At 49.7% G+C, this 20308-nt stretch overlaps 1 protein-coding gene across 1 annotated transcript; it reads left to right on the forward strand.

Moving 5' to 3' along the window:
• Nucleotides 1-2661: 2661 nt before the first annotated feature.
• Pycr2 (pyrroline-5-carboxylate reductase 2) lies at nt 2662-7118 on the forward strand. Its single transcript, XM_057769861.1, has 7 exons — nt 2662-2899; nt 3135-3205; nt 4186-4365; nt 4484-4705; nt 4884-4976; nt 5068-5231; nt 6187-7118. The coding sequence occupies exons 1-7, from the start codon at nt 2833-2835 to the stop codon at nt 6350-6352; spliced, it is 963 nt and encodes a 320-aa protein (XP_057625844.1). The 5' UTR covers nt 2662-2832; the 3' UTR covers nt 6353-7118.
• The last annotated feature ends 13190 nt before the right edge of the window (nt 7119-20308 follow it).

Consider the following 20308-nt stretch of genomic DNA (forward strand, 5'->3'; position numbering starts at 1 on the left):
CTTTTACATCTCTAAAGGGGAAAAAAATCACAAAACTCTATTTCTTTTTTTTTCTTTTTCCGAGACAGGGTTTTTCTGCGTAGTTGTGGCTCAAAACTATTTCTTGAGAGAAGGAAACAAATACAGACAGTAAACCGGATCCCATTAGAAGTGGGACTTTTTTATTTTTCAATTTTGTATTTGTTTGTATAGCTTTTTTTTTTTTTTGAGGCAGGGTCCTATGTTATATAGCTATGGCCTTGAACATTTGATCTTCCTGCCTCAGACTTTTCTCTTTTTTTCCATTTGCCTCAGCCTCTTGGAAGTTGAGATTACAAGTCTGCGTGGGCATCACACCTGGCTAGAAATTGAACACAATTCTATATTCTTTCACTTGCACTGAGCTAGGGGTTGTAGCTCAGTGTTCGATTATTTGCCTAGCGTACACAAAGCCCTGGGTTTAATCCTCAGACAATGCAGAGGAATAACATAACAGCTGGGCATAGTGATATAATAATGAAATAAAAAGAAGACGAGCTGGTTGTGGTGGCAAACACTGGTAGGATTTGCTGAAGGAGGCAGAGGCAGGAGGATCACAAATTTGAGCCAGTCCTTTGTGCACGCTGCCCACTGAGCTATATCACCAGCCCTCCAACAGTAAATTGGAATTTTAATTCATTTTTTAAATATTTATTTATTGTGTATACAGTGTTCAGCCTCCTTGTGTGTCTGTACAGCAGAAGAGGGCACCAGATCTCATTACAGATGGCTGTGAGCCACCATGTGGTTGCTGGGGGTTGAACTCAGCACCTTTGAAAGAGCAGTCAGTGCTCTTAACCTCTGAGCCATCTCTCCAGCCCTTAATTTATTTTTTTTAGACAGGGTTTCTTTCATCATATATCCCAGACTGGCCTGAACTCTCAGTCTTCCTGCCTTGGTCTCCCGAGGGCCGCGATCACAACTGCACAACTGGTCCCAGCTTCTTGCTGAATTGTTCTTACAAAAACATCAAGATTAGGGGCTGGAGAGATGGCTCAGAGGTTAAGAGCACTGACTGCTTGCTCTTCCAGAGGACCTGAGTTCAATTCCCAGCAACCACATGGTGGCTCACAACCATCTGTAATGAGATCTGGCGCCCTTGTCTGGCATGCAGGCATACATGGAGGCAGACTGTTGTATACATAATAAATAAATAAAATCTTTAAAAAAAAACATCAAGATTAGAAAAATCTATTTTAAAATGTGCCTCACCATGTAGAAAAAAGAAATATAATGCTATTCTCCAAAAATGTCATTGATTCTCCTTTGGAGGTGATACTGAAGACATGTCGGGGTGCAGGTCAAAGGTGAGTCGTTGCCTGCTCTGTGCAAGGTCTGAGTGCCATTCCCAGTACTGTAATAAAATGAGGAGAGGGAGGACTGGGTTCTGGAGACTTGTCATCTGCCTAGCTGGGGGGCAGCTCAGTATTCTGTTCTATTGCCTGGATCACCCAGTTCTCAGAAAGGGGCCGGCCTGTTAGCGAAGGATAAGACAGGAGGAAAGCCCTGAGGCCCTGATAAAAAAATGAAGCTTCCGTGTTCCGACTGCTGGACGGGGAGAACACAGGAGAGGTGGGAAGAGACTGAACTGGCTTGACTATTGGCTGGGAGGACAAGAAAAGGGGGGTGCACCCAGGGAGGAGGTGAACTTAGTGGCTGGGAGTCCAGGAAAGGAAAGGCAGAACACCCATGAGACAGATGCCAAATAGGAAGCGGTTCCATGGCAGCATGGCATGGACAGGCTGGGGCCATCCTGGAGGGTGTGTCTCAGGTGGCTGGGTGGGATGGTAGGTATCCCTCAACTTCACGTTAGACTGCAAGAAGGCAGGTAGCTTCTGCTTCTGAGAAGACTGGCGTTTCTTAGAAGACTGGTCCACTGAGTTTGGAGTTTAGGACCAACCGGGGCAAACAAAACAAAACAAAAAGCGCCTGCGGCTGGGCGGGCGTCCTCCCGTGGGTTCGGACATGTAATGGGAATCTCTCTGGAATAAGCACTACAGTGGAAGAGAGAGGTCACGGGAGGACCGAAGCCAGGATAGCTCCTGAAAGGCCTCCATGCTGGTTCCAGTTTATTCTCATTTTATCCTCTAAACCACAGCGTGGTGTGTGGGCAAGCAAGTATTGTTTTACAGAAGCCAAAGTGGCAGTCAGCAGGTTGTTAAGGACAACGACCCCCTGTTCTAGCTATTTCTCTAGGTCATTCTCTTCCAGGTAGCGAGTGAAGTCATGCTTGGCAAACAAGCAGTGCTTTAAGTGAGCCACTAAATAAGTCGACAATTCGTCATCCAATAATTGGACTTTTCTATCTAATTCTACTTCCGAAGGAGCAAGCCGAACCCGTTTCCCCTGACACTGGAGGCGTACTGTTCGAGTCCTGGCATCTCCTGGTCTCCACGTGGGGTTCATCTCTAGTAGGCGCTTTGGAGACCCCATTCCTGTCTCAGAGTCAGAAACCTGCAAATTCCAACTCCCGGGGAGGCCCACTAGCGGGGACTTCAGGCGGGCTCGGGCGGAGCCACAGGTTCCACCCTCATAGAGCAGGAGGCGGGCGCACGACGGACAGCTCCACCGATTGATTGGTCGGCCCCGAGTTGTCAGCCTCGGATTGGTTGCCTGGGGCACGTGGCCTAATCAAGGCCTATGTTTTTGGCAGCGGATCCTCTGATCTTGCCGGGGCCTGCCTAGCAGTACGCCCAGTGCGTACCAGGTTGCAAGGTACTCCTAGCTCTTCGGATCCGGATTTTTATAGGCGTAGAATCGGAGCCCGGGATTCTCGCGTCTTTCCGGGTCGGCGATTACAGAGATCCTTTCGCCATGAGTGTGGGTTTCATCGGCGCGGGCCAGCTGACCTGTGCGCTGGCGCGGGGCTTCACGGCCGCAGGTGAGCGCGTGGTCAGCGTGGTTAGCCTTCCGTCTCACCAGAGTGGACGAGTGAGTGAGGAGTGGTGAGTGTGTGAGTGAATGAGCGCATGGGCCGATGGGAATGAATGGTTTGCATTCCATCTGCAGGGATGCCATAGCGTCGGAGGCCGGAGCTGCTAGAGCTGCTATAGGCTTCCTTTGATGGACTGCATGGTTGGGCCACGATCCCCTGTTGAAAAACCTTGTTTTCGCAGGCGTCCTGTCGGCTCACAAGATAATAGCCAGCTCCCCGGAAATGGACCTGCCCACGGTGTCTGCGCTCAGGGTAGGGTGGATGGAGAGGAGTGGGAAAAGCGTGACCCGAGGTGACCCTGCGTCTACCTGGCTCAGACCTTTCCCTAGGGAAGGTCATCATTACAAGCCTCCCACCTTCTTTGGGCAGCGTTGTGTGGTGGGAATCCCCAGGCAAAGTTAGGGTTGGATCCAGACCTTAGGGTATAGGAATGATTATTTCTGTTTGCTAGTCTACTTAGCTTGGAACTCACTACATAGTCTAAGTCTGGAATCGTCTGCTTCAGCTTTCCAAGTATTGGGAATCACAGGCAAAAGTCACCGAGTGAGCCAGAGATTTATTTTTTCTTCATTGATTAGTTGTGGGACACTGAAGTCTTCAGCCACTCAGGGCTGTTTCCTTATTCTAAGCCTTTTACTGTTGAAAAGGACGGTGTTGGAAAAGGACCTGGTTAGTTAGTTTCTTTCAATAAGGTTTAATATCCCGAGTCTTATAAAATCTGGCTGCTGTGGTGCAGGACAGTCAATGAATCAATGGTTGTGCCTAGTACTGGCTTATGTCCCTAACTCTGTAGGGCCCTGACACTCACTTTGGGGTCCTTGAGGGGAGCCCTCTAAAGGCTTGGTACTCTGGTAAACTAAGGTACTCTAGCTGTTAGGTTGGGAGTGGGCTTTGTGTAGCTCTGCTCCCAGACCCCGTGTGCTGAGACCTCTGCCTGTGCTCTTTCCACCATGGGGGCTCTCACCTGGCAAAGGGGTGTCGGAAGATTGCTGCGGTTGAGGGAGCAGCCACTTTTCTGGCCACCATGGAGAAGCTTGTCCTGTGTAACATCTGTGCCTTCTTGCCCAGTGGCTGGACTGGAAAATTATCATTTGGGCGTAATCATGGAGCCCTGAAGGGACAGAATAAAGGGTTTTGGTTGCAGCAGTTAGAGGAGGGGTTAGCTGTTCCCTGGGAGGCATGGGCTCAGCCATATTACCTGGCACTATTGACTGGGTCCTCTTCTCCCGCAGAAGATGGGCGTGAATCTGACTCGAAGCAATAAGGACACTGTGCGGCACAGTGATGTTCTGTTCCTGGCTGTGAAGCCCCACATCATCCCCTTCATCCTGGATGAGATTGGGGCCGACGTGCAAGAGAGGCACATCGTGGTCTCCTGCGCAGCCGGTGTCACCATCAGTTCTGTGGAGAAGGTGCTAATGCCCCGATGCCCATTGGGTGAGAGGAGGGGGTGGCCTGAGTGGCTGCTGATGGGACACACCTGGGGGAGCTGTGCCCTGGGTACTTAGTTGGCTTGCTCTCCTGTTCTAGAAGCTGATGGCGTTCCAGCCGGCCCCCAAGGTAATCCGCTGCATGACCAACACCCCTGTGGTGGTCCGAGAGGGGGCCACGGTGTATGCTACGGGCACCCATGCTCTGGTGGAAGATGGGAAGCTCCTGGAGCAGCTAATGAGCAGCGTGGGCTTCTGCACGGAGGTGGAGGAGGACCTCATTGACGCCATCACGGGGCTCAGTGGCAGTGGGCCTGCCTATGTGAGTGGTCCTCACTTGCCCCCTCGGCGACAGGAGGGACAACAGGGCTCATCTCCTGAGCATGGCTGACTTGTGGGAGGGACTGACCCTGAGGACTGGTTCTGGTCACCAGAGAAAACAGCCTCTGGGGTGTGGGTCCTTGGTGCTTGTGTCCTGGGTTCAGAGCATGTCTCCACAGGCATTCATGGCTCTGGATGCCCTGGCAGATGGTGGCGTGAAGATGGGTGTGCCTCGGCGTCTGGCAGTCCGGCTGGGAGCTCAGGCCTTGCTGGTTGGTGTCTTTGTGTTTGGCCTGAGGGCTGTGTTTTGGGGGTTACTGAGCTTCGGACTGAGGTAAGTTCTGATGGCTCTTTGTGCTGCAGGGAGCAGCTAAGATGCTACTAGACTCAGAGGACCATCCAGGCCAGCTTAAGGACAACGTCTGCTCCCCCGGGGGGGCCACAATCCATGCCCTACACTTCCTAGAGAGTGGGGGCTTCCGCTCTCTGCTCATCAATGCAGTTGAGGCCTCCTGTATCCGAACAAGGTGGGTATGACCCGCTCTCCCTTCCTGAATTCTTCCATTCCCAGCCTGCCCTATGATGGGCTGGTTCTGCTTTTCTTCTTTTTTTTTTTTTTTTTTTTTTTGGTTTTTTCGAGACATGGTTTCTCTGTAGCTTTGGAGCCTGTCCTGGAACTTCCTTTGTAGACCAGGCTGGCCTCGAACTCACAGAGATCCGCCTGCCTCTGCCTCCTGAGTGCTGGGATTAAAGGTGTGCGCCACCACCGCCCGGCTTGGTTCTGCTTTTCTTAGATCTTGTGAGTGATGTCTTAGATCTTAGCTCTCACGGTTCTGTGCTCTCTTGGTGACCGCAGCTTGCTTGACTTTTTTTTTTTTAATATTTATTTATTTATTATGTATACAATATTCTGTCTGTGTGTATGTCTGCAGGCCAGAAGAGGGCACCGGACCTCATTACAGATGGTTGTGAGCCACCATGTGGTTGCTGGGAATTGAACTCAGCACCTTTGGAAGAGCAGGCAATGCTCTTAACCACTGAGCCATCTCTCCAGCCCCTTGCTTGACTTTTTTTGAGCTAAGGATTTGGTAGCCTCCCTTCACTCGGTTCTTACCACAGTAAGCAACAGTAGCTATGAATAATTTTGATTCGTAGGTGGGGAAGTTTAAGGTCAAACAGATAAATGATGAAGGTGGGATTCAACTCTTGCCTGGCTTAACTTTTAGCTCAGACTCTATAATTCCCATACTCCCTTTCCTGTGTGGTCCCCGATATCACTGGATGCTGTTTAGCTTGGTTCACACAAGATAACTGTGACATTCTTTGCTTAGTTAAAGAGGACTCTTGAGAAGCCTGGTGCCTCTTTGGTTTGTGATTCTGAGTTCGGGTGGTGTCAGGGTGAGGGTCTGGGGCTGTATGGTTAGCAGCTTCAAAGCTGTAACTTCAAGGTTTATCACCATCCCTGTGGGGCTTTGTCTACAGAGAGCTGCAGTCCATGGCTGATCAAGAAAAGGTCTCCCCTGCTGCTCTTAAGAAGACCCTCCTGGACAGAGTGAAGCTGGAGTCACCCACGGTGTCCACCCTGGCCCTGCCCGGCTCAGGGAAGCTCCTCACGAGAAGCCCCGCCCAGGGAAGCAAGAAGGACTGAGGGGTACCCTGGGGTGTCCCTGTCCCCAGCAGTGCAGGGAGGTGCAGGCTCAGGTCTGGGGGTAAAAGCTGCTTGGATCTGTTCACTTGATGGCACCGAGTTCTCTTGTTCCCTAGCAGCAGGTGCTCTGAAGAGGCAGCCAATCCAGAAGCCAGGTTGTCCTGCGCCTCTCTGAGAGAGGTGGGAGGCCCTGCATTACCATCCCCGTCAGCAGATGTCTGCGGAGAGCTTTAGTTAGATCCCAAGGGTGTTCTGTTTCACCTCAGGAGGCGAGAAGAAGAGGGGGAAGGCCAACCTCTGAATTAAAATATGTAGAAGAAGCAAGTGGCTTAGTGTTGCCGTTGGAAATGTGGGGAATCCCATGATGCTTTTGCTTAGCTCTGGCTTCACAGCTGTCCCTTAGAAGGTGATGTTCATTCCTAGTTCTTACAGCTTTAATAAAGATTTTACTTATTTTTGAGATAGTCTTGGTGTGGGAGGTCCTTTTGTCTATGTGCTGCTTTCATTGGTTAATGAATAAAGAAGCTGCCTTGGCCTGTTGATAGGGCAGAACTTTGGTAGGTCGGGAAAATTAAACAGAATGCTGGGAAGAAGAAGGCAGAGTCGGAGAGACGCCATGGATCTGTCAGAGACAGACGCTGAGAATTTTACCCGGTAAACCACTGCCATGTGGCAATACACAGATTAATAGAAATGGGTTAAATTAAGATGTAAGAATTAGCCAATAAGAAACTAGAGCTAATGGGCCAAGCAGTGATTTAATTCATGCAGTTTCTGTGTGGTTATTTCAGGGCTAAGCTAGCTGGGCGGCTGGGACGAACAAGTGGGCCCTCCTAAGTACTTGTTACTCAACCTGGCACTACAAACAGACGGTTTCCTCTAATTTGTTATGCCCAGATCATGGAGTCCCCCCAAAACCAACTAGGAGACCAAGTTTTGTGTGTAAAAGCAAAGAGCCTTTATTCTTACACAAGTCTGTGAACTTGGACTCTTCGTATGCCCAAAGTATTGGAATGATGAGAGAGCCCCCAGCTCAGTTGGGGTTGGGTTTTTATAGTAGCAAAGGTAGGGGTGAGGGATTTCTAATGTTCAGGACTCCTGATTGGCTGACATTTGTCTAGGGGCGTCCTGGTGAAAAGCGATGGGTGTGTGCTGGCAGGTAATCCTGACTACAATGGTTGGAACATTCAGAATTTCCTCTAGATGGTCTGTTACTAGGTGGCACCTGGGTGGTCTCAGTTTGTGGTCTTTCTTAGAACTTAGGGTAAACTACCGAGACTTGGGCCTCTCTTGAGTTTGTCATGGCTGGGTCCTAATAAATGCAGATCCCGATCTGTGAGGGAAAACTAAATGGAGATACAGAAAGACCATTGCCGGTTCAGTTCTCAGGGAGCAGGATGGACATTTGTGTAACAAGCTAGGGGCGAGGGACAGGTGTGAGGCCAGAGAGGCAGGGGATTGTGGTCAGACACAGGTCTGCAAAGATAAGGGACTTTTTCAGCTAGAGAAAAGATGGCACAGGGCAAGGTGGCTAAGGCATGATCTCAGAATGTGACCCTTAAGTGTGGGTAAAGTAGGGGGAGTGAGGGATGAAGAGTGTGTGTGTGTGCCAGGTGTGGAGGCTGCACCTGGAAGAGTGTGTGTGTGTGTGTGCCAGGTGTGGAGGCTGCACCTGGAAGAGTGTGTGTGTGTGTGTGTGTGCCAGGTGTGGAGACTGCACTTGGAAGAGTGTGTGTGTGTGTGTGTGTGCCAGGTGTGGAGACTGCACCTGGAAGAGTGTGTGTGTGTGTGTGTGTGTGTGCCAGGTGTGGAGGCTGCACCTGGAAGAGCGTGTGTGTGTGTGCCAGGTGTGGAGGCTGCACCTGGAAGAGTGTGTGTGTGTGTGTCAGGTGTGGAGGCTGCACCTGGAAGGTGGGTATATTCACAGGGAGATTAAACAGGGAGGAAGCACCTCTAATCAAAAAAGAAAACTGAGTGGCTCAGGAGATGGCACTAAGGGAAGGGCTGAGCTCCATACCTAGCGCCCATGTCAAAAACTGGGCATGGCAGTGTGTGGCTTCCCTCTCACTGCTGGGGAGGTAGGGAGCATGCCCCTGGGTGTGCTGGCCAGCATGTCTCGCAGACTCAGCGAGCGCCAGTGAATCCGGAGACCCTATCTCAAAAACAAGGTGGGAGCTGGAGAGAGTTCAGTGGTCAAAGTGGTTACTGTACACATGTGTGTTTGAATCCCCAGAGGTCATGTTCAGCTCCCTCCTATGGGAGATGGGAGATCAAGACAGGAGAATCCCAGCAGGCTGTGGGCCAGCTAGCATGGTTTATGCAAAAGGCCAAAGAAAATCTGCGTCAGACAAGGTGGAGGTGAGGACTAACAGTCAAGGCTGTCTGTCATCTGACTTCTGCAAGTGTACCCACATACATATGTATGAACACGCATCATACACATACACACACACACACAAAGCAAATAAATAAAACTTTAAAAAGGAAAAATCGAAGTGGTAAACAGCTGAAGAAGAGAAGAGCCCTGACTTTGACATCTGGTCTCTCTAGACGCACATGCACAAACACGCATGTGGACACACACAAGCATGTGGACACACGCATGTGTACCCACACAAGCATGTGGACACACGCACAGCCACCATGTGCACCTGTGCCCACACAAGCATGAGCACACACGAAAGAAAGAAAACAAAATACAATGCTGTATATTCATGAAAATGCCACAATGAAACCCATTGCTTTGTATGTTAAGTTTTTAGAGCTGGACTTGGTGGTGCACACCTTTAATCCCAGCACATGGGAGGCAGAGGCGGATGGATTGCCATGAGTTCAAGGCCACCCTGTCTCAAACAAACAAAAAACAATAAAATGAATGAAAGAAAGAAAGAAAGAGAGAGAAAGAGAGCGAGAGAAAGAGAAAGAAAGAAAGAAAGAAAGAAGAAAGAAAGAAAGAAGAAAGAAAGAAAGAAAGAAAGAAAGAAAGAAAGAAAGAAAGGAAGGAAACTTTAAATGAGAGCGGGGGTGGTGGAGAAAACTCTGTAGGGACCATTGCCTTACAGCCAGCCGTCTGGATGGATGATAAAGGCCAGGGCCTGGTCAAGTGCAATTAACAAAACCTAAGGATCCTTGGCTTCCCCCGCAGTGCTCATCAGGACTGATTGTTTAAGAGTTAATCTGTGTGATGCAAAGCCCATAAGTCCACAGGGTCCCTACTGTGTGCTCAGCCAGAGCACAATGCTCCACATTTAGCAGGTGCTTAATGGGGATGGTTGGGCCCTGAGACGGGGACCTGGCGAGAGGTAGTAGTAGGTCACGTCAAACCGAGCTTCTTCCTCCTAGCTTGTCTCCTTTCCTTCCTTCTCCTTTTCCTTTTCCCTTTCCCTCTGCCTTCCCTCCCTGCGTGTGTGTGTGTGTGCACGTGTGCAAACACCCATACAAGAACACTAAGTATATCTACTTCTGAGCCACACCCCAGCCCCTCTGTGATGCCATAAACTAACCTGTGGAACACAGAGACAACTGCAACAGCGACCACCCTGGGTGGCGGACACCTGTCACCCAGGGCCGAGCCCTTGGCCTGCCAAGTGGATGTTTTGATCTTTGCTTTAGGAATGAATTCTACTTGGGTCAGGTAGAGATGGAGATGGAGTCTCAGAAAGGGCCCCAGCCAGGAGGCAGGGTTGCAAGCCAGCACCAGTAGAATTGGTGTCCAGTTGATATTTGTGTCAGGTGACATTTAGAGCTTTATTCCTCCATACTGTACCTCGGGTGGGCAGCCTGCACACATTTGCTCATCCGCCTGCAGTCTGGAAACCTGACATTCTAGTGTCAGTGAGGCTGGAGCTCCTGAGCTTGCTGATTTCCTTTTTCTCTCGGGTTCCTCCTCTGTGTGTCTCTCCTGACTAATTTTTAAAGTGACACCAGCCATCTTGGGTGAGGGACCACCCTCAATGCCTTGGTAAGTGTAGCTGCTTCCTTAAATGCCTTATCTCAAAATAGATGTATCCTGTGGTATTTCAGGTGGATCAGAGTCAGTCCAGACAGAGCCAGATCTGGGCCTCATGAAGACTCAAGGGATGGAGGCTGGGAAGAGAGAGGACTGGGAACTCAAAGGGGAGCTGTTAGGATGGGAGTGGCACGGAGTCTCTGAGGTTAGCTGAAGCCAGGGCCTGGTCCTCAGGTGACAGGGGGAAGGTGAGCATAGGTTCTGGAACGTAGAGAAATGGGAAGGTGTGGTCGGCGCAGCAGCCACCATTGGGGCTCAAACTGTCAGTGGGTGTGAAGGCTCCTCCTGAGCTGCAGAGGGCGCTGCTGTACTAATCACTTCTTTGTGGGCCCGCCAGTTGGAAATGCAGGCTGAAGGCAATCGTCTTCCTCCTGGTGATTCCTTCCTTCAGTGCACCGGGTCCTGCTGGAGCCAGGCTGCATAGGGGACAAACGAAGTTGTGAGCACCAATAAATGACCCAAAGCTCACCACCAACTCTGCTCATCTTGTCTCGATATTTTCTTTCTCCAGGTTGCTCTGAAGAATCTGCCTTTGGCTGCTCCTGTCTGGTTGTCAAGGTGCCTGGAAACTGAGATGATACAGGTCTGGGTGCTGAGAGGCAACAGGATCTAAGAAGTGAACATTAAAATTAGCAAACCCCACATTCTCTGGGGATCACAAGCCCAGTGTGTAAACATGGCACAACCTAGAGTTTACCTCCCCTTCCCCGCTGCCTTAGTCAGGGGTAGCCAGGGAGGGCCTCGGACACACTCAGGCTCACACTCATACATGCACACATACTGCCCATATATCACACAAATTCACACACATCACTCAGTTACATAAAACATCTCACACAGGCACACACGCAGAATCAATCACATGCACACACACAGAATCACCTGCACACACACAGAATCACATGCCCACATGCAGAATCACACGCAGAATCACATACATACATGCAGTGTAACATGCACACACGCAGAATCACATGCACAGGTACAGTCATAGTACACACACCTGTGTACCTACAGGATTACACACTCAGACTCATACATGTTTAAACACACTAACTCATGCACATGCACTAGCTTGTGTACACACTAACACTCTCACACGTGCAACACACACACACATATATATATATATATATACTCAGAATCACCCTTACACACATGCAAAAACACAGAATCACATTCTCATGTGTATACATACAAACTCAAATGCATACAGGCCATAGTCTCATGAACACACAGAAGTTGGTGTACACACTCACAGGTTCACACTCGTGCATGTACACCCACCCTGAGGATACTTCTGTTTATTCCACTGCCACTGATGAGAGATTAAAATGTGTAAGGTCTTTCCATGGATAGCGCCAGTGGTGTAGATGGGAAGTGGTAACAGAATGGATCCCCATTGGCTGTTAACTACAGAGCCAGGTATACTGGAGGGAGGCACACACAATGCAAAGCAAGACCCTTTACAGTCTAGGGAGGCTCCTTGGTTGCCCAGGGTCACACATACCATCTTGACACCCTGTGCTGTGTCCAGCTCCTTAGACTCCCTTATGGGCAACTCACAAGGCAGCCCAGGCCTCCACAAACAGGCTGTCCTCATAGCCACCCCTTGGCGTGAGGCCTGGGGCTTTGATCCAAGGTGGGGCTTTCCTTGCCCCTGTGACTGTAACCCTATTAACTTGCAGGGCTTCCTGGATAGGAAGTGAAGACCGGTGTACAAAGCAGAGAGGCTGATTCCATGGTAGGCCCCGGATCAAGTCCCCTGTTATAAATGACATGTTATTTTGTTGTCAATTAAAGGACAAGGGGAGAGGAGCCTCCCAGGCTGAGACACACGGGTAGGGGGTGCATGAGCTATGATGTGCAAGTGGAAGTCAGAGGACACTTTTCAGGAATCCATTCTCTTTCCACGGTGTGGGTCTGGGGACAGGAGGCAGATCATCAGGTGTGGGGATAAGGACCTTTACCCACTACGGCCTCTGGCTAGTCAGACCTTGACCTTCTGAGCCTCCTGCCTCCACCTCCCCGGAGCTGGGACCACAAACATCTGCTACTAGAAGTGAGGTTTTAATTAGCTCTCTGGTCTTCTGAAGGAGAGCCTCATAGGCGTGGAGCCAGGGCTGCCCTGGAAAAGCATGGGTTTGGGAGACAAAGGTAGATCATGGGACTTCCACGCGTGCCTCCTGCCCAGCTCAGCTGTCTACAGTGGGATGACTTTTTTTTTTTTTTTTTTTTTTTTTTTTTTTTTTGGTTTTTCGAGACAGGGTTTCTCTGTGGTTTTGGAGCTTGTCCTGGAACTAGCTATTGTAGACCAGGCTGGCCTCGAACTCACAGAGATCCGCCTGCCTCTGCCTCCCAAGTGCTGGGATTAAAGGCGTGCGCCACCACTGCCCGGCCAGTGGGATGACTTTTGTAGGCCTCATCTTCCCCAGCTGTGACACAAGACTGTGGACCAAGGCCTGCAGTTGGGTCCTCGCCAGCACTACACCAGGCCTAAGCAGCCTCTCGCCAAGGCACTGCTTCTCGCGTCTTCTCTGACTTCCATGTCCAGGCTTTCACCTACTGTAAAGAGAAAAGCTATCCTCCCAGCCTCCCTGGTCCTGATTCTAATCAGCCTGCAGCTGTCTAAAGTGGGGTGTCTGTCCCCTCATCTCTTGGTTCTTTGTCCCTTCAAACTTTGGTCTTCTTCCCTCAAGGATCTAGCTACTAGTTATTTTTCCAGAAGCTTCTTCTGTCTGGATATCAGCTCTGCTGGGTCCCCTCCTGCTCTGCTACTGATGTAGCCAAAGCCCCTCCCCCAGCTGGCCTCCCCAGGTCTCTGGGTGTGGTCCTCTGTACACCCCCAGTAGCTCCTCAGGCTTGTCTTCTCATTTCTGTGGCCCTCCTGCATATCCTTACCCCTGCTTCTGTCGGTGGTACCCCTCCTTCCTGGCCTGTGCCCTGGTCAGGAGGATGAACTTAATTTAGGAGCATCTTCCTGACTTTCTCCATAACAGCCATTCTGCCCCTGTTCTGCCATACTGCAGTTGCTCCTGATTTGGGTGTTGTATCTGAAGTCACCCCTAGACTCCAGATTGTCTAGATTTTCTTCTATGTTATCTTCTACATAACTTCTATTTTCTTTTCTTTTCCTTGTTTTGAGACAGTCTCACTATGTAGCTCTGACTGGCCCAGAACTCACTATGTAGACAGGTCTGCCTACCTCTGATTACTATTTTTTTTAAAGGTTTATTTATTTATTTATTTATTTATTTATTTATTTATTTATTTATTATGTATACAGTATTCTGCCTGCATGTATGCATGCACACCAGAGGAGGGCACCAGTTCTCATTACAGATGGCTGTGAGCCACCATGTGGTTGCGTGGTTGCTGGGAATTGAGCTCAGGACCTCTGGAAGAGCAGCCAGCCATTGCTCTTAACTTCTGAGTCATCTCTCTGGCCATTATTTTGTTGTTTTAAAAAGACTTATTTTATGGGTCTAGAGAGATAACTCAGTGGTTGAGAGCACTTATTGCTCTTGCAGAGGACCTGGGTGCCGTTCCCAGTACCTACATGGTAGTTTACAACCATCCTTAACTTCAGTTCCAGGGCTTCCAACTTCCTTCTGACCTCCACAGTTGCCAGGCACATAAGAGGCCTACATGTATACACTTAGGTTTTCTTTTCTTTTCCTTCCTTCCTTCCTTCCTTCCTTCCTTCCTTCCTTCCTTCCTTCCTTCCTTCCTCTCTCCCTCCCTTCCTTCTTTCCTTTCTTTTTTAAAGGTAAGCTCTTACTATATAGCCTTGGCTGGCTTGGAAGCCTTTACTCACAGGAATGTGTCTGCCTTTGTCTCCTGAGTGCTGGGATTAAAGGTTGTGTGCTAGTATACTCATCTTTGCTTTGAAATTTTGTTTGTTTGTTTGTTTGTTTGTTTTTGAGATGGGTTTTTCTGTCTGGTCTGAAACTCACTTTGTAGACCAGTCTGGTCTTGAATTCAGAGATCTACCTGCCTCTGCTGGGACTAAAGACACTTAACCACCACATCCAGCTTTTGCTTTGAATTTTTGAGATAGGGTCTCACTATAGCCAGCTCAGGCTGGCCTTCAATTCAATCTGGAGCTAAGGATGGTCTTGAACTTCTGGTCCTCCTGCCTCCTCTTTCCCAGTGACGGGTTTACAAGCATGAGTCACAACGCCCTGTTTTCCACAATTCCCTTTGAGTTTATTTTTGGAGGGGTTTGATTAATGCAGCTCATCTTATAATTGAAGTGTTTCAAAAATCGTTACTGTATTGGAGTTGGGGATGGGCGTAGGTGGGCATTTGTCCAGTAAGCAATGGAAGGTCTCAGATGGAGAGAGGTGAGACTAAAGGGACTTGTGGGGGATATGAGGGAGGAAGAACCCTAGAACGACTCTAGGTCTGGAGGCCTGAGTATAGACGTTGGAAACAAGAGACTAGGGGCAGAGAACATCTCAGCATAGAGTTCTGGGCCCAGAAGAGAAGCCAAGCAAGCCCAGCCCAGAGAAGAGAGCCACAGTCCTGGTTCTTCCTGTGACCTCCAGCTGTTGGCAGCTCCAGGCGGTTCAGACTTCGGTTGTGTGGCCAGGGGCAGGGAGGTGGTGAGACCCAAGGGTTCAGACTACGGTTTTGTGGCCAGGGGCTGGGAGGCAGTGAGACACAGCATTAAAGAAGTGAGGCCAGCAGACAGGACAAATATCCCTCTGCAAACAGATCTCTTTCTTGAATGTGGATTCTGGTAGTCTTTGGGGAAATCCAGTAATTGACCAATCAGCCAGAAGGAAGTGGATGTGGATTCGGGGGTGGGTGGGGATTTCACAATGGACTAATTAGGTGTCCTTGGGAGAGAGACTACCCTTTGTCTGTAGGAGGAGTCCGGCCTGCTGGCCTTGTGGATAGGCAGGGCAGAGGTGGGGGGGGCCGGGGGGGGGTGCCGTATGTGGATGGAAGTCTGGTGGTCTTGGGGTCAGACTGGACTAGAGGTTATTTTGAAGTTGAATTTGCCACCCTGAAGGAGGGGCCAGAAGAATGGGGTACAAGAGGATATTGACTAGTATTGATTGAGAACCCAGTCTTGGGCTTGGGCTTGTGGTGGGTGGGGCGGGGGGGTGAGAGCTTTGACCCCAATAATAGGTCAGGCTGCCAGATGAGCGTCAGGGCACAATATGGGGTCAGGATTCACCAGGGCGCCTCCAGGGCTGGGGGTCAGCTAGACAAGATTCAGATCCGAAGTGGGCTCTGAGGACAGGCAAGCTAGGGTTCAGAGTGTATTCCCTCTAGGCTAGAACCCAGCAACTGACTTTCCCTTCCTGCGCAGGGGCAGACACTCCTCTTGTTGAACAAATGCACCCAGGCCAGACCAGGCACCTTGTAAAACCCCAGTCCTAACCCCGCACTACGGAATTCCCTAGCCCAGAGCCTTGTGGGGTCTCCACACCCACCCTGGGTGGGTTCACTGCTCTCCCAGAACAGCTTGGCTTATTCGGGTCCCACTGGGCCAAGGAGGGAGGTGACTAGGCAGGAAGATGGGTCATGTTTCAAGCCATGCGGCCCCTTCCTCTTTCTGACACATGTGAGTCCTGGTTAGTCCTAGACGCCTGTGACCTGGGAGGAGCCTTGGGGGCCCTCTCCTCTTGTTAGGTGATGCAAAGCAGAGGCAGGATTCTGCAGAAAGGACTGGAAGGAAGTTCAGAGATGTCATCAAGGGCCCTGTCTCACCGATAAGGGAACTGAGGCACAGGCTGCTGCTGAACACGTCTGTGGTCCCCTAGTTAGAACTGGCCCTCAGTGAATTGTCCTTAGGTGAGGGGAGAGCAAAGGAGATGGGCGGTAAGGACATCGCAGAGGTCACCTCACCAACCCACGCACCTGGATTCCTGTGGCGGCAGTCACCTCAAAAGGCTCACAGTCATCAAGAAATATTTGTTTATATGATTGAAGAGAAAGAGAGGCTAGAAGAGAAGTCTGTGAATACCAGGACTTCCGGGTTTTTCTGCAGAGAAAGAAACCACCTTAAGCAATCTTCTTCTTGCCTTAATACCTTTTAGTTGGGTAGGATAGGTTAAGGAGGCAGACCAAGAGTGATATAACAGACAGACAGACAGAAAGACGGTGTGTGTGGGGGGATGGAACCAGCACCTTGGGCATTCTAGGCACGCTTTCTCCAACACAGAGCTACCTCATCTGTACTTTCCTTACCCTCTCCCCAAGTCCTCTGTGAAAACAGGTGGAGTTTGGACATCTGAGAAGAAACTGCTCCCCTCTCCCCCGCCCCCACGCGCCGTGTGGACCCCAGAGAAGATGGAGTCTGTAACTTGCAGTGCTGAAGGGGGGAAGGGTCTGCCCCTCGGTGGGTCATTTTGATTCCTGCACAGATGTGACTGTGATGCAGCCAGGAGTGGAGAAGCAGTGCAGCAGGGCGCAGGCTCCCGCATGCCTCCACCCCTCCCTTCTTGAGGGTTTCCTTGAATGGGAAGTGGTTTGCCTGCAGGTGCGTCTGAGGTGTGGCTAATGCCCCACAGAGAGCCAACAAATGACAATGAGGCCAGCGTGTGTGGTCGAGTCCTGTCTTTAGCACCCCTGTGTGTTTAGTAAACATGTAAAATAAAATGACTTCTCAATGACCTGCATAGGGGTTCCATGTAGTTCAGGCTGGCTTTGAACTTGCTTAGTTCAGAGGGCTGGGATTACCATGCCCAGTTTTATGCCATCCAGGGGATTGAACCCAGGGTTTGCCTGAAGCACCCTACCGACTGAGTCACAGCTCAAGCCTCATTTTGATCATTTCTCAGCAGTCTCCTTGTTGCCTGAGGGTGATGATAGTATTGAGTTGTATATATTTCATTTTGTTCCAATCTATTCCCAGCCCTGAGGTTTCATCTTTTTGCCTACGTGATATGGTAGGGGTTGTGGGGGTGGGTAATGTCTCCTTTTCATCAAGATTTTTAAAAATATTTATTTATTTATTTATTTATTTATTTATTTATTATTTTTGAGACAGGTTCTCTCTGTGTAACCCTGGCTGTCCTGGAGCTCTCTCTGTAGACCAGGCTGGCTTCAAATGCGCAGAGATCTGCTGCCTCTGCCTCCCAAGTGCTGGACTTAAAGACGTGTGTCCCCAACATCTGACTCATCTACATTTTTTTAAAGATCTAAAATAATATGTTTAGCTTACTTTTGCATATGTTTAACAGAGCTTCCCCAATGAAGACTATCATAGTGAGAAGCCAACAGAAGGGCCAGGCACAGCGGAGTGTGCTTATGATGTCAATACTTGGAAGGCTGAGACAGAGGATTGCATTGCATTCAAGGTTGGTTTAGCTACACAACAAGCACCAGGCTGGCCTGAGAAGAAGAAGGAAAGTAAAGAAGGAAAAGAAGAAGAAGGAGGAAGAGGAGGAGGAGGAGGGAGAGGAAGAAGAGGAGAAGGAAGAGGAAGAAGGGAAGGAGGAGGAGGAGGAGGAGGAGAAGGAGGAGAAGGAGAAGAAGAAGAAGAAGAAGAAGAAGAAGAAGAAGAAGAAGAAGAAGAAGAAGAAGAAGAAGAAGAAGAAGAAGAAGAAGAAGAAGAAGAAGAAGACAACTTCTTAAAGTGTACCTTTAAAGGCATGGTAGTGTGTTCCTACACTCTCAGCACTTGAGAAACTGAGATGGAAAATCAGTTTATGTTGGAGGCCTGGACTACACAGTGAGTTCCAGACCTATGTGAACTACAGAGTCAGACCCTGTCTCAAACATAACAATAAACCTAAACCCCAAAACCAAGTGAACAAAAATAAAAAGAAAAACATCAACCAAGGGGCTGGAGAGATGGCTCAGAGGTTAAGAGCATTGCCTGCTCTTCCAAAGGTCCTGAGTTCAATTCCCAGCAACCGCATGGTGGCTCACAACCATCTGTAACGGGGTCTGGTGCCCTCTTCTGGCGTGCAGGCATACACACAGACAGAATATTGTATACATAATAAAAAAACCCCAACCAATTAAGGGGGGAAAATGAAATGGCAAAAGCCATGGCATGACCACACAGTGAACTGGAAAAACCCAAGCTATAAAGGAGCTGCTGGCACCCTATCCTGGATGGCCTTCTGTGGCAAGACACCCACCTCCTGCTGCTCCTCAGCCTGTGTGGCCCTGAGGGAAGGCATGAGGCCCTGGAAACCATGTGGTGGCTGCTCACTGCACCCACATGCCCTTTCCCCATGACTGTTCTCAGTCTGATGTGGGTCTTCATCCACACCTCTGTATGATGTGGGACACGGACCCTGGCACTGGAGGTCTTAGCACACTCACGGGTCTGGGCACTGTGGGAAGCTCCCCACAACACTGGTAGGCATGAATCCAGGGGTTTGAGAAGCCAGGGGTACTCCTCTGCTTTGCTAGAGCAGGGCTTCTTAAACTTTTCCACTTGTGACCCCTTGGGCCTAAGGCATTTTTATGTGACCCTAGGTATCAGGGATATAAAATAGATGTACAAATCAAACATTCGCTGATAGTAACCATAAAGGCATTTATTTATTTATTTAGGATTTTTTTGGAGACAGCGTTTCTCCGTAGCTTTTGGTTCCTGTCCTGGAACTAGCTCTTGTAGACCAGGCTGGCCTCGAACTCACAGAGATCCGCCTGCCTCTGCCTCCTGAGTGCTGGGATTAAAGGTGTGCGCCACCACCGCCCGGCAGGTATTTATTTTTGTACAATTCATTGGTATACGCATGTAACGTGCATTAGATAGTGAACTGTCTCTCTCTCTTTTCTCCTCCTCCTCCTCCTCCTCTTCTTCTTCTTCCTCTTCCTCTTCCTCCTCCTCCTCCTCCTCCTTCTTCTTCCTTTGTTTTTTTGAGACAGGGTTTTTCTGTGTAACAGTCTTAGCTGTCCTGAAACTAGCTCTTGTAGACCAGGCTGATCTCGAACTTACAGAGATTCACCTGCCTCTGCCTCCACCTCCCGAGTGCTGGGACTAAAGGTGTGCGCCACCACCGCCCAGCTTGTCATATGTTTTTATGCTTTTTGAAAGCAGGCTTGGGGAGTGAGAGGGACTCTCCAGTTCCAGACTCCAGCACCTTGTCTGGGGACAGGCTATTCTTTGACTTTGTAATGGGAAGAAGGAAGAAGAGCAAAAATGAAACCATTGTGTCCTTGAGAACAAACTGCGGCTGGGTATTTCATCCTGCAGGACAGAAAGCATCTTCAGTCTCTACAGAGTTGATGAGCATTTTGATTTCATAATCGTCAGCTCTGAGAATGCAATGTCACACACATGCATAGTACAAAATGGCAAGAGTATTTCTGGGCCATTTAAGCAACTGTTGGGAATTTCTGGCTGGAGAAGTGGCTCAGTGGTTAAGAATGCGTCTTGCTGTTCCCGAGGACATGAATTCCGCTCCTATTACACACGCTTGTAGTTCATAACAGACTACAGTCTTGAACCAGACCTGAGATATTTCCGGTGGGTGTTGGAACCGCGTGACGCGATAGCATGCGCAGTTCACATGCTCTTTGTTCAGAACCGCGCCTGTCGTGGAGGCACACAATGCCTGAGATTCCTTATGCACTTGGTTTTAAATTAATCCCCATGTGGGGCTGCAAATTACAGTTTAAGAAGGTGGATGTTGCTGGGCGGTGGTGGCGCGCACCTTTAATCACAGCACTTGGGAGGCAAGTGAACTGGAAGTCAGCCTGGACTGCAAAGCAAGTTCTAGGACAGCCAGATCAGAACACAGAGAAACCCTGTCTCACACTCTGCATCCCCAAAGGAAGCCCTGTGCTCGGTTACCAACAGCCCTGGGCAGGGCTGGGGGATCCTTAGGCAGGAAGTATAAGGTGATAATAAGGATAAGACTCTGGACTGGGAGGGCAGAGTGTGTGGGGCAGCGCAGGGATAGGATGCAGCCTTCTTGGGACCCTGGTGGATCTTGATTATGAATGGTGACTTTATAATTTCCATCTTA

This window comes from Chionomys nivalis, chromosome 5, assembly GCF_950005125.1.
Source record: "Chionomys nivalis chromosome 5, mChiNiv1.1, whole genome shotgun sequence".
Classification (NCBI taxonomy): Eukaryota; Metazoa; Chordata; class Mammalia; order Rodentia; family Cricetidae; genus Chionomys; species Chionomys nivalis.

Bases quoted from the DNA above. Each gene is read 5' to 3' on its own strand.
- Pycr2 (XM_057769861.1), top strand. From the start codon at position 2,833: ATGAGTGTGGGTTTCATCGGCGCGGGCCAGCTGACCTGTGCGCTGGCG. The intron at 4,366-4,483 runs GTGCTAATGCCC...CTCCTGTTCTAG, and splicing joins CCATCAGTTCTGTGGAGAAG to AAGCTGATGGCGTTCCAGCC. The intron at 4,977-5,067 runs GTTGGTGTCTTT...TTTGTGCTGCAG, and splicing joins TGGGAGCTCAGGCCTTGCTG to GGAGCAGCTAAGATGCTACT.